Genomic DNA, 14,809 nt, shown 5'->3' with positions numbered 1-14,809 from the left:
TGAACACATTAACAGAATTTTACAGTGTCAACCATTTTTCAATGCACTTTTGGGTCTCTTTCAGTTTCAACGCCTGGGAAAGCACAAAGGAAGATCTCCTCTTTCTTTCCCAGCAGCCAAAGGAAATGAAAGCTGTTGGAAATGGAGCCTCTAAGAAGAATCCACCTACTCTGATGCTGCTAGCTTTTTATTGTATGGAAATTGTGGTAAAAGGTGAGGGTTTTGTGGTGTTGTAATAAATGTATGCAGATTATGGTAATATTTTCCCAACATATTTTATTATTTTTTTATTAAACAAATGTTGATGTGATTGTTTCTTTTGTTATTATATCATGTAAGATATTGAACCAAATATTAGGTTATTTACCACACACAGTTGTTTTCTTATCAGAAAGGCTTTGATGGGTGCTAAGAGCTGCTTTGTCAACCTCCTTTACACATAATCAACTGAAATATGACAGTATTGAAACTGTTAAGAGAGAAGTAGTGAACTGTTAAATTAACTGTTAGACATAACACTCTAATTGCTCCTGAAGTATACACGACTTGTTCACACGTGAGCACATCAGGATGGGATAAATTATTGGTATGCAAACAACCTATGGTCTTGAACATATGTTGCATTTCGTATGGTATATATTAATTTGTGGATGTCCATTAAGTATGATATGTTACGAATTTGCAAAACGTACAATGTTACGAAATCGCGAAAATATTGCCCGATTTCCAATTTATTGTGACTGAGGTTCGCTAGCTGGGGGGAGGGTTCGCATAAACTGTTAAGGGAAGGATTAGCTAACATGCTATGGAGTTGAAAAGTAGTAAATAGTTGCAACGGCTGTCACTGAGATTCGAACACAACTTTTGGGTTGCTAGACTTTCGCTTTATACACCCGACCAAATACCCGCCTTTTGTTTTTGCCTTAAGTAACCTGACTTATTTAACCATACCAAACGTAACATATATTAATTTGAGTGTCCCGGATTTATGTTTAATATGTGTAACACCAAAGACAAAACTGATGTTGCGGAAGCGGTAATTTTGCTCTTGTCATTGGAAAGGGCTTCCCCGAGTATTAGTCATCAGCGATGTAGGCCCTATAAATTCAAAGGCGAACATGTTAACATCAGTTGCTAGCTGACTAGAGAGAAAAATGCATCCGGTGAGTATTATTTCTCTGCTCAAACATAGCGAGCTCTTCAGTGCCTATGGGAAATAAATTGATATTATTAGGCTATGGTGTAGGCAAGGCTATTTAACTCTTGAAGCTGAACGCCTCAAATTAAATAGTAATTTGATGGATTTGGACAGTCATATTGAGAGACGTAGACCACACAAAAGTTATGATTGATTCTAAATGATAACATTACTCTTTCTTCCAATAGCTGACAAATTGTTTTCTGCCTCTCCTGGTATTTGCGCTCTGTGGTGGCAGCGTGCCAGTGTCAGGCGCTCACACACCGATTTATATCTGGAGAGATGACGCGACAGGGGATTCCCTTACGTGCGACCTATGCGCTCCTGGAACATACTTACTGAAGCATTGCACAAAGGACCGCAAGAGCGTATGCGGACCTTGTCCAAAGTCCCACTACACAGAGATCTGGAACTACATCGAGCGGTGTCAATACTGCAATCGTTTTTGCACGGCTGATGAGATTGAAAGCGTACCGTGCACCCAACTGCACAACCGACAGTGCGAGTGCAAGGACGGGTTCTACATGACACATGGGTCATGTTCAAGGCACAGAAGCTGTCCACCCGGGGAAGGGGTCATCTCTAATGGTAGGTTAAGTGATATGTGTGGCTACCTTTCATAATGAATACACCTTTTCCACTGCTATGTTTCCAGTTGGCTCTGCAAACCACTGCAATCTGTTTACAGATTAAATACACTTTGTATGATCAATATACTTATTTTCCAGGAACCGCACACACTGATGTGAAGTGTGAACCTTGCCCAGTGGGCTTCTTCTCTGCAGTGTCCTCCAGTAGGAAAACCTGTCAGAAGTTTTCTGTGTGTGCCCCAGGTCGCACCACTATACCTGGCAATGACATGAATGATGTTTACTGCTCAGCATGTACGAATGGTTCAGGAACACATGAAGGTGAGAATATTTTGTCGGTTCTGTTTAGTCTTTTGTAGGCATAGGGAAAAACATTTATTCATGATAATTGTTTTATGTTTTCTTATCTACCAGAACTGAAAATGAAAAGCCTTAATTGTGTGTCACAAAAGGTGGAATTATTTATTGTAATGCAGTCAATTAATGTGGTCTTGGTTTCTCTCCTTTTCTCTTTCTCTCTCACTCTCTCAACCACTCAGGTGAAGCTATCTGTGATGGGGCGTTGATGGAATTCCTGGCACTGCAGATCCTCACACCAAGAAAGGACAAAAGACTGGTGGCTGTGCTCAGGAGGAGTGCTGGTAAAGCCACAACCAATAATGCAACTGTACTAGACCTCCTCAAAACTATTAAAAACAAAGCTGGCAAACATTTTGCTTTTCAAATCCGTGATATCCTGAACACAGACAGGCTGCTCCATTTAAGAACTAAAGTCAACAAATGGTTTCCTCATATGAATTTATAGGGCTAATAGAAATCACCACATATTGTAAACAGTTTATTTTCTTCATGTTTTTGTTTTGTATCCATTATCTTATTTTATTCTTATTTATTGTTGTTTATGCACCTTGTGGGTGGGGGCAATGTTATTTTTTTTTTTAAATAGGAGAAGACTAGTGTTTTGTCGTTGAATTCCTCATTGTGCAATATATCAGAATATATCACTATGTTGCCAAAAAAGGTCAAGACTTATTTTCCTTTCAATAAAATGCATTCAAAACGACTAACTATTTCTGCTACTTTCTTAGGCTAAACAAATGTATGTTTACACCTATGCAGTACCTTTAGCAATAATAATAATAAACCTCTACTTTAGTGAAGAAAACAATTATGACAGGTGTGTTGTAATTAAAACGAGCGGTGTCCACTGATTAAATGCAGTCTTTATGCATTATAAAGAGGGAAAACCCAGATATTCACAATGTTTGTGATGTTTCTTCATGCAAAATAGATTTGTGGTTTAAAATTAGATTAAGCTGCTTTATTTTAGGGGTTTAGTGAAGGCGTGTCATGTTTTAACCTTAGGACAAGGGCAGTATACAGAATGTCAAGACAACACAAGGGTTAATGTTTCAGAAACACAACCAGTCATGTTTTCATCTGATTGTCAAACAAAGGCGCTCCTGTAAACTACCCTCGCACATTTGTTCATTCACAAAATCATTTCAGCATCCAGACTGTGCACCAGCAATTTGATGAATGGAGAAACATCCCTTACAAAACACCTACGTGTATTTTCATTAGGCCTACACTTGTAGCCTGAATTGATTCATCCACTGTTGTCCACGCGCTCCTCGGTCTCGGCCACTCATCTCTGCCTTGTCCTCATGCGTCTCGACCACTCATCTCCGTCTTGACAAAATGTAAGTGTTCTTCTCATATCACAATTTGGAGCGAAAACCACCCGGTTTCTAGTCAATTAGCTAATTTGTCATGCGGCTGACATGCAGTAATGTTAATTAATGGTGTAAAAGCTTATAGTTTTTTGGGCATGTTGTATTAATTGTGATAGGCTCACATTTTACCGGTATGGCTTACCACCACCATTTAGTTTGCTTGGACCCCATACTGGCCTGTACCGCCTTAGTTTCAAGTTTTTAATGTGACATGCACAATTACAGTGAAATTACTTTTTTGCAAACTCAAAACCCAACAATGCAATAATCAATAACAATGTATTACTAGACAAAAACATGAGAAATAACAATAGGAAATTTGAAATACACAATTAAATATGTACAGTGGGGCAAAAAGGTATTTAGTCAGCCACCAATTGTACAAGTTCTCCCACTTAAAAAGATGGGAGGCCTGTAATTTTTATCATAGATACACTTCATCTTTGACAGACAAAATGAGGGAAGAAAATCCAGAAAATCACATTGTAGGATTTTTAATGAATTTATTTGCAAATTATTGTGGAAAATAAGTTTTAGTTCAACAAGGTCACTACACATCAATCACCAGGACAGCTTTATTGCAAACACATGCTTTACCCAAAACAGCTGCACTATCAGGATACATAAGCACTCACTCGATAGTGAGAGAACATCCGGTCAGGATGTACATAAATGGCATAACCACGTGACACATAAAATAGGTCATCAATCACTTTCGGACACATGCCGTCTACTATAATTCTTCTGTGGCGGACCTTCATCCTTTTCATAAATGATGATGAGTAAATGCAGAATATGCTCATTGGCAAGCAGCCTTGACTTTGCAATTCCTATGACTTCCACTAGATGTCAAGTCTTTGTTCAAGGTAACAGGCTTGTTTCAACAACTGAGACATAAACTGAACAAGTTCTACAGACATGTGACTAACATAAATGGAATAATGTGTCCCTGAAGAAAGGGGGGTGGGGGGTCAAAATCAAAAGTAACAGTCAGTATCTGGTGTGGCCACCAGCTGCAATAAGTACTGCAGTGCATCTCCTCCTCATGGACTGCACCAGATTTGCCAGTTCTTGCTGTGAGATGTTACCCAACTCTTCCACCAAGGTACCTGCAAGTTCCCAGACATTTCTGGGGGGAATGGCCCTAGCCCTCACCCTCTGATCCAACAGGTCCAAGACGTGCTCAATGGGATTGAGATTCGGGCTCTTCGCTGGCCATGGCAGAACACTGACATTCCTGTCTTGCAGGAAATCACGCACAGAACGAGCGGTGGCATTGTCATGCTGGAGGGTCATGTCAGGATGAGCCTTCAGGAAGGGTACCACATGAGGGAGGAGGATGTCTTCCCTGTAACGCACAGCATTGAGATTGCCTGCAAAACCGCCCCAGACCATGACGGACCCTCTACCTCCAAATCAATCCCGCTCCAGAATACAGGCCTTCGATGACTAAAACTTCTTCGGGATAGGGGGATAGGCAGCATTTTCACTTTTTTGATAAATAGCGTGCCCAATTTCAACTTCCTGCTACTCATCCCCAGAATATAAGATATTAGATTATTAGATTTGGATAGAAAACACTCTGAAGTTTCTAAAATTGTTTGATGTCTGTGAGTATAACAGAACTTATGTAGCAGGCAAAACCCAGAGGACAAATCATTCAGATTTGTTTTGTGAGGTCATTGTGTATTCAATGACTTTTCATTGGGAAACTAGATTTCTCAGGGACTTGTTTGCAGTTCCTACCGCTTCCACTGGATGTCCATGTTTTGGCAAAGTTTACAGGTAACTTTTGAGATATGTTGTAGTGACGTTGCGCAAGTTGGAAGCTGTATTTTTCTGGATCAAACGCGCCAAATAAATGGACATTTTGGATATATATCGACGGAATTAGTCGAACAACAGGACCATTTGTGATGTTTATGGGACATATTGGAGTGCCAACAAAAGAAGCTTGTCAAAGGTAAGGCATGATTTATATTTTATTTCTGCGCTTTGTGTAGCGCCTGCAAGGTTGAAATATGCTTTCTCTCTTTGTTTACTGTTGTGCTATCATCAGATAATAGCATCCTATGCTTTCGCTGAAAAGCCTTTTTGAAATCTGACATGTTGGCTGGATTCACAACGAGTGTAGCTTTAATTTGGTATCTTACATGTGTGATTTAATGAAAGTTTGATTTGTATAGTATTTTATTTGAATTTGGCACTCTACATTTTCCCTGGCTATTGGCCAAGTGGGACGCAAGCGTCCCCCCTATCCCAGAGAGGTTTTTAACATGAATCCGACCATCACCCCTGGTGAGACAAAACTGCGACTTGTCAGTGAAGAGCACATTTTGCCAGTCCGTTCTGGTCCAGCGACGGTGGGTTTGTGCCCATAGGACACGTTGTTGCCGGTGATGTCTGATGAGGACCTGCCTAACAACAGGCCCACAAGCCCTCAGTCCAGCCTCTCTCAGCCTATTGCGGACAGTGTGAGCACTGACGGAGGGATTGTGCATTCCTGGTGTAACTCTGGCAGTTGTTGTTGCCATCCTGTACCTGTCCCGCAGGTGTGAGGTTCGCATGTAACGATCCTGTGTAGGTGTTGTTACACGTGGTCTGCCACTGCGAGGACGATCAGCTGTCTGACCTGTCTCTCTGTAACGCTGTCTTAGGCGTCTCACAGTACGGACATTGTCATTTATTGCCCTGGCCACATCTGCAGTCCTCATGCCTCCTTGCAGCATGCCTAAGGCATGTTTACGCAGATGAGCAGGGATGCAGGGCATCTTTCTTTTGGTGTTTTTCAGAGTCTGTAGAAAGGCCTCTTTAGTGTCCTAAGTTTTCATAACTGTGACCTTAATTGCCTACCGCCTGTAAGCTGTTAGTGTCTTAACGACCGTTCCACAGGTGCATGTTCATTAATTGTTTATGGTTCTTTGATCAAGCACGGAAAACAGTGTTTAAACTCTTTACAATAAAGATCTGAAGTTTTTTTGATTTTTATGAATTATCTTTGAAAGACAGGGTCCTGAAAAAGGGACGTTCTTTTTTTGCTGAGGTTATGTTGATTTGTTTCACTGTTAGTCACAGTTTTGGTTCTCAAAGAGCAAAGTTATGAAAACAAATGCTTGTGCTCTCTTTACATAAGGACTTCAGCAGCTAATAGGGATCCTTAATAAATACAAATACTGTACAAATTACGCCTTTTTAATGGCCTATAAGAAGGCTTATTGTACTACTATTGAATGGAATTGGACCCTTTTTCTCCCCAATTCTGTGGTATCCAATTGGTAGTTACCGTCTTGTCCAATTGCTGAGACTCCCTTACAGAGCTTTCCACAAATCTCCCTTACAGAGCTTTCCACAAATTTTCCATAATAAGTTGGGTGAATTTTGGCCGATTCCAAAATCTCCTTCCTGAGCAATATGACGGCTGTGTGGTCCCATGGTGTTTATACTTGCGTACTATTGTTTGTACAGATGAACGTGGTACCTTCAGGATGAACCAGACTTGTGGAGGTCTACACATTTTTTTCTGAGGTCTTGGCTAATTTCTTTTGATTTTCCCATGATTTCAAACAAAGAGGCACTGAGTTTGAAGGTAGGCTTTGAAATACATCAACAGGTACACATCCAATTGACTCAAATGATGTCATTTAGCCTATCAGAAGCTTCTAAAGCCATGACATAATTTTCAGGAATTTTCCAAGCGGTTTAAAGGCACAGTCAACTTAGTGTATGTAAACTTCTGACCTACTGTAATTGTGAATTATAAGTGAAATAATCTGTCTGTAAACAATTGTTGGAAAAATGACTTGTGTCATGCAGAAAGTAGAAAGTCCTAACCAACTTGCCAAAACTATAGTTTGTTAACAAGGAATTTGTGTGTGGTTGAAAAACGAGTTTTAATGACTCCAACCTAAGTGTATGTAAACTTCCGAGTTCAACTGTAGTTGCGCATGCGTCAGTGTTGTTGCTAAACAACCAACCCGTATATAATCTTTATACAGTTATCTATGCTGATTAATACAACGGGCGGGTCTAGTCCTGAATGCTGATGGGTTAAAACCACATTCCATTCGGTGTCTATTCCATAAGTTACCACTGGCTAAAGCTTTGATGTTGAAATGCCTATTTACTCTGTTCCATCTAACTGTCTAATCAGCCCAGCCAGGCAATTTATGAACTTGATCTCGACTATACAAATCAATTAGACATTATCTCACATTTCTTTTAGACTAGCATTTAGTTTTCAACTGTGGAGATTTGTATAAACCTTGCCTGTCTGTCTCTCTGACATTTGCAACATTGTTTCAATATACAAATTCGTGTTGTGTTCTTAAATGTTCACTTACAACTGAATCTACTCCTTCCACAACTGAATCTACTCCTTACTCAATATCTCTTACCCTCTCAGGCAACCCTAGCTCAATCACTGGCTGAGAAAGAAACCAAGGTGGGATAGTAGGAATAACCACAGATGAGCTAAACTCCCTCCCAAACAACCCCATCTCTCTCGCAATGCCATTGCCTATCGTAGGGATAGGGAATGTCAAGTCATTCTAGGGATAGGGAATGTCAACTTCCAAACTTCTTTATCATGTATTTTATTGTGGACAGACATTGACAAATGTCCCTTCTAATTCCATAGGCAAAAATGTCCTGCACGGGGGAAAAACCATGAGACTATTCATTAATGACAGCTAAGTAGTAGGTTACCTTTGGCGAATACTCCTTTCCTAATGTTTTCATAAAGGCCAAAACTGAAATTATTTTTATTTGACATGATAAAGAATGTCATTTCTTTCTGTGTAATGGGACAACATAGTCTTGACACTAGAGGGCAGACACAGACAGGGAGCTAGAGATATCTATGCAGCCATTCTACAGACATTCCCTTTAACAATGGTGCATTTTCTTGTTTTCATACAAGAAAACGTATATTAAATATAGATATGATAAATAACATTAATGTCCAATATGTGTGACTATATTAAGCATTTAGACCTGAGTTGAAGTTGGTGAAATATACCTCCCCCTCAGGTGAGCGACAGTTGGAAAGCCAATCTCTGACTGAACTATTATTTAATCAGACAAATCATAGAAACTCTACTCCATGTCTCCATCTAGGGAGACAAACAAAGCATCACACAGTCTGATGCACTACTTTTGAGTCCTTTTTCTTACAGTAAACCATTTTCTCATGGTTGATGATCACACACATTAGTTAAACTTTTCCATTATGTTGGAAGAGGTCAAGACTGTTTAATATACAGCCTTCCTCTTCATGAAAATGGATGTAAGAAATTAATGTATTCTTAGTGCTTTGGACCCCGGCACACATGTACAGCCTAGGCTACCGGAGTCGGCATGGGTTTGAATCAGACCCATGCCATTCTGACTCGCAAACTCTCCTCCCCTTCCGTTCTCCTCTTCACTGCCCCACCTCAATAAAATAAAATAAATTAAAAAATATATAAAAAGAATACATGTATAACTGTCCAGTAAGCAAGCATTCCATAACTGAAGGTGGCAGTATTGCCATCCTTTACTTTATACCTGTTCAAACAACACACTCTAGATGGCAGTATGTATCCTTTCAGTTTGTTTGCTAACTCATAGAACTTGTAGAAGAAGATAATTGACTACTTCAAAATGTACATGGTCTCAATGGCACTGCCCGTGCGTTCACATATATACAGTAAAGATTATAGCTTTATTCTCTCTGTTTACCACACACGACTGGGAAAAAATCTATTTGAACGGCCCTCCAACTGGTAATTACTCGTGGGAAACTTTACCCGTTGTGAAGTCGCAAATTTGAACTCATTGAGAAACGCCCAATTGGCTAATGGTCAAAAATGGCTATCAAGCTTGTAAACTAATTATAGTGTTGAAAAAAACCCATTAACAGATTACTTTAAAAAAATAATGTTTTGTAGTTGCATTTAACTGCCGAAAATGTGGTTATCGAGGTAATTTCCTTAATTAGGTGACAACAGAGGTCAGCATATGGGAGCCCTCATGAAAAAGTATTACTGAATTGCAAAGGGATTGTATAGTGCAGTGGTTCCCAAACTTTTTATAGTCACGTACCCCTTCAAACATTCAACCTCCAGCTGCATACCCCCTCTAGCACCAGGGTCAGTGCACTCTCAAATGTTGTTTTTTGCCATCATTGTAAGTCTGCCACACACTATACAATATATTTATTAAACATAAGAATGAGTGTGAGTTTTTGTCACAACCTAGCTCGTGGAAAGTGACAAAGAGCTCTTATAGGACCAGGGCACAGATAATAATACAATAATAATCAATCATTTTGCTCTTTATTTAACCATCTTACATATAAAACCTTATTTATTAATTGAAAATTGTGAGTAACTCACCACAGGTTAATGAGAAGGGTGTGCTTGAAAGGATGCACATAACTTTGCAGTGTTGGGTTCTATTGGAGAGAGTCTCAGTCTTAAATCCTTTTCCACACTCAGTCTGTGCCTGTATTTAGTTTTCAAGCTAGTGATGGCCGAGAATCCACTCTCAAATAGGTACATGGTTGCAAAAGGCATCAGTGTCTTAACAGCACGATTTGCCAAGGCAGAATACTCTGAGCGCAGCTCAATCCAGAAATCTGGCAGTGGCTTCTGATTAAATTACATTTTCACAGAACCGCTTGTTGCAATTTCGATAAGGCTCTTGTTCAGATATCGGTAAGTGGACTGGAGGCAGGGCATGAAAGGGATAACGAATCCAGCTGTTTGTGTCATCCGTTTCGGGAAAGTACCTGTGTTATTGTGCACCCAACTCACTCAGGTGCTTTGCTATATCCCAATTGACATTGTCCTTAAACTTGAGTTCATTTGCACACCAAAAAAATCACACAATGATGGAAAGACCTGTGTGGTGTCCTTGTTAATGCAGACAGAGAAGAGCGCCAACTTCTTAATCATACTCTTAATTTTGTCCCGCACATTGAATATAGTTGCGGAGAGTCCCTGTAATCCTAGATTCAGATCATTCAGGCGAGAAAAAAAATCCCCCAGATAGGCCAGTCGTGTGAGAAACTCGTCATCATGCAAGCGGTCAGAGAAGTGAAAACTCTGGTCAGTAAAGAAAACTTTAAGCTCATCTCTCAATTTAAAAAAAACGTGTCTATACTTTGCCCCTTGATAACCAGCGTAATTCTGTATGTTGTAGAAGCGTTACATTGTCGCTGCTCATATCATTGCATATTGCTGGGGCCTTGCTCAAAGTTAACCATTTTCACTGTAGTGTCCAAAACGTCTTTCAAGCTGTCAGGCGTTCACTATGTCTCCCTGTCATGGCTTTTGCGCCATCAGTACAGATACCAACATGAATTCCCGCGAGAGAGTAACGGTTAATGTGATTGGTTGTTCATTATTTGACTAGGCTGCCTGTATTTGACATTGCTGTTATTTCGCTGAACAGTAGATGGTTTAATTTTATTTTGGGCAGTGAAATGAGGTTACTCATGAGAGGAAAAAAAAATCACCCAAATGTATTGCCCCGTTGGAAAATATACATGGAGTGTTATAAAATGTGATTTTTTTAAATCTGGTGTACCCCCAGTGGCATTGCGTTCTTCTATTGAGTTCCTCTGTCCAGTGTCTGTATTCTTTTCCCATCTTAATCTTTTATTTTTATTGGCCAGTCTGAGATATGGCTTTTTCTTTGCAACTCTCAACTCTGCCTAGAAGTCCAGCATCCCGGAGTCGGCTCTTCACTGTTGACGTTGAGACTGGTGTTTTTCGGGTACTATTTAATGAAGCTGCCAGTTGACGACTTGTGAGGCGTCTGTTTCTCAAACTAGACACTCTAATGTACTTGTCCACTTGCTCAGTTGTGCACGGGGGCCTCCCACTCCTCTTTCTATTCTGGTTAGAGCCAGTTTGCATTGTTCTGTGAAGGGAGAAGTACACAGACTTGTATGAGATCTTCAGTTTCTTGGCAATTTCTCACAAGGAAAAGCCTTCATGTTATTTCTCCTGTCTTATCCGGTGTCCTGAATTTAAGTACGCTCTCTCTAATTCTCTCTTTCTCTCTCTAGGAGGACCTGAGCCCTAGGACCATGCCTCAGGACTACCTAGCATGATGACTCCTTGCTGTCCCCAGTCCACCTGGCCGTGCTGCTGCTCCAGTTTCAACTGTTCTGCCTGCGGCTATGGAACCCTGACCTGTTCACCGGACGTGCTACCTGTCCCAGACCTGCTGTTTTCAACTCTCTAGAGACAGCAGGAGCGGTAGAGATACTCTCAATGATCGGCTATGAAAAGCCAACTGACATTTACTCCTGAGGTGCTGACTTGCTGCACCCTCGACAACTATTGTGATTATTATTATTTGACCATGCTGGTCATTTATGAACATTTGAACATCTTGGCAATGTTCTGTTATTATCTCCACCCGGCACAGCCAGAAGAGGACTGGCCACCCCTCATAGCCTGGTTCCTCTCTAGGTTTCTTCCTAGGTTTTGGCCTTTCTAGGGAGTTTTTCTAGCCACCGTGCTTCTACACCTGCATTGCTTGCTGTTTGGGGTTTTAGGCTGGGTATCTGTACAGCACTTTGAGATATCAGCTGATGTAAGAAGGGCTATATATTTTTTTTAAATTTGATTTGATTTCTCAGAAAATGTGCTTTTCTTTCAAAAACAAGGACATTTCTAAGTGACCCCAAACTTTTGAACGGTGGTATATATACAGTGCATTCTTAAATTATTCAGACACCTTGACTTTTTCCACATTTTGTTATGTTACAGCCTTATTCTGAAATTGATACAATTTCACACACAATACCCCATCTACACACAATACCCCAACTTCTTCCATTTAAGAATGATGGAGGCCACTCTGTTCTTGGGGACCTTCAATGCTGCAGAAATGTTTGGGTACCCTTTCCCAGATCTGTGCCTCGACACAATCCTGTCTCAGAGCTCTACGGACAATTCCTTTGAGCTCATAGCGTGGTTTTTGCTCTGAACTGTGAACTGTGGGACCATATATAGACAGGTGTGTGTGCCTTTCCAAATCATGTCCAATCAATTGAATTCCCCCCAGGTGGACTCCAATCAAGTTGTAGAAACATTTTAAGGATAATCAATGGAAATACGATGCAACTGAGCTCAATTTCAAGTCTCATAGCAAGGGGTCTGAATACTCATGTGAATAAGGTATTTCTGTTTTGGAATTGTAATACATTTGCAGAAATGTCTAAACCTGTTTTCGCTTTGTCATTATGGGGTATTGTGTGTAGATTAAGGAGGTCATTTTTTAATTGTAACTCTTTTATAAGGCTGCAATGTAACAACATGTAAAAAAAAAGTCAAGGGGTCTGAATACTTTCCGAATGCACTGTGTAGAGGCTGGTGGCACCTTAATTGGTGAGGACGGGCTTGTGGTATTGGCTGAAGCGGAATGGTATCAAATACATCACGTGTGTGTGTACATGCATACGTACACACAGACATACATACATACATACGTACACACATACAGTTGAAGTCGGAAGTTTACATACACCTTAGCCAAATACATTTAAACTCAGTTTTTCACAATTCCTGTTAAAAATTCCCTGTCTTAGGTCAGTTAGGATCACCACTTTATTTTAAGAATGTGAAATGTCAGAATAATAGTAGAGAATTATTTATTTCAGCTTTTTTTTTTCATCACATTCCCAGTGGGTCAGAAGTTTACATACACTCAATTAGTATTTGGTAGCATTGCCTTTAAATTGTTTAACTTGGGTCAAACCTTTCGGGAAGCCTTCCACAAATTTCCCACAATAAGTTGGGTGAATTTTGGCCCATTCCTCCTGACAAAGCTGGTGTAACTGAGTCAGGTTTTAAGGGCTCCTTGCTCGCACACGCTTTTTCAGTTGTGCCCACAAATTATCTATAGGATTGAGGTCAGGGCTTTGTGATGGCCACTCCAATACCTTGACTTTGTTGTCCTTAAGCCATTTTGCCACAAATTTGGAAGTATGCTTGGGGTAATTGTTTGGAAGACCCATTTGCGACCAAGCTTTACCTTCCTGACTGATGTCTTGAGATGTTGCTTCAATATATCCACATACATTTCCTGCCTCATGACGCCATCTATTTTGTGAAGTGCACCAGTCCCTCCTGCAGCAAAGCACCCACACAACATGATGCTGCCACCCCCGTGCTTCACGGTTGGGATGGTGTTCTTCAGCTTGCAAGCATCCCCATTTTTCCTCCTAACATAATGGTCATTATGGCCAAGCAGTTCTATTTTTGTTTCATCAGACCAGAGGACATTTCTCCAAAAAGTATGATCTTTGTACCTATGTGCAGTTGCAAACCGTAGTCTGTTTTTTTTATGGTGGTTTTTGAGCAGTGGCTTCTTCCTTGCTGAGCACCTTTCAGGTTATGTCGATATAGGACTCGTTTTACTGTGGATATAGATACTTTTGTACCTGTTTCCTCCAGCAACTTCACAAGGTCCTTTGCTGTTATTCCGGGATTGATTTGCACTTTTCGCACCAAAGTACATTCATCTCTAGGGGACAGAATGCATCTCCTTCCTGTGCGGTATGATGGCTTCTTGATCCAATGGTATTTATAGTTGCGTACTATTGTTTGTACAGATGAATGTGGTACTTTCAGGCGTTTGGAAATTGCTACCAAGGATGAACCAGACTTGTGGAGGTCTACACATTTTTTTCTGAGGTCTTGGCTGATTTCTTTTGATTTTCCCATGATGTCAAGCGAAGAGGTAGGTAGGCCTTGAAATACATCCACAGGTAAATCTCCAATTGACTCAAATGTTGTCATTTAGCCCATCAGAAGCTTCTAAAGCCATGACATCATTTTCTGGAATTTTCCAAGCTGTTTAAAGGCACAGTCAATTTAGTGTATGTAAACGTCTGACCCACTAGAATTGTGATGCAGTGAATTACAAGTGAAATAATCTTTCTGTAAACAATTCGAAAAAGTTCGAAAAATTACTTGCGGAATGCGCTAAGTAGATGTCCTAACGGACTTGCCAAAACTATAGTTAGTTAACAAGAAATTTGTGGAGTGGTTGAAAAACAAGTGTTAATGACTCCAACCTAAGTGTATGTAAACTTCCGTCTTCAACTGTATATATATATATAAATGGAGTTTGCGAGTGTACAATGATTTATATATAATTTATAAATAATGTGAGTGTACAATATAAAATATTGCATATAAAAATTATTGTACACTCGCATGCTCCATTTAAAACGAGGGCTGAGAGGCTTACGTTGCAAACTTCCCTTGCTTGGCTAATCATTTGGA

The 14,809-nt window shown here is 40.2% G+C and overlaps 1 protein-coding gene across 1 annotated transcript in view; it reads left to right on the top strand.

The window, feature by feature from the left end:
* The window catches only part of rtel1 (regulator of telomere elongation helicase 1), a 53,980-nt gene extending 51,129 nt beyond the window's left edge, over positions 1-2,851 (top strand). Inside the window, exons 33-35 of the mRNA XM_020506217.2 lie at positions 65-1,786; positions 1,927-2,109; positions 2,328-2,851. Of these exons, the coding sequence (XP_020361806.1) occupies positions 65-129 (65 nt within the window). The 3' untranslated portion in view covers positions 130-1,786; positions 1,927-2,109; positions 2,328-2,851. The remainder of the gene's footprint in view (positions 1-64; positions 1,787-1,926; positions 2,110-2,327) is intronic.
* Positions 2,852-14,809: the final 11,958 nt, after the last annotated feature.

The sequence above is a fragment of the Oncorhynchus kisutch genome, linkage group LG17 (genome assembly GCF_002021735.2).
Source record: "Oncorhynchus kisutch isolate 150728-3 linkage group LG17, Okis_V2, whole genome shotgun sequence".
NCBI classification, from domain to species: domain Eukaryota; kingdom Metazoa; phylum Chordata; class Actinopteri; order Salmoniformes; family Salmonidae; genus Oncorhynchus; species Oncorhynchus kisutch.
This window is presented reverse-complemented; position numbering and strand designations above follow the sequence as displayed.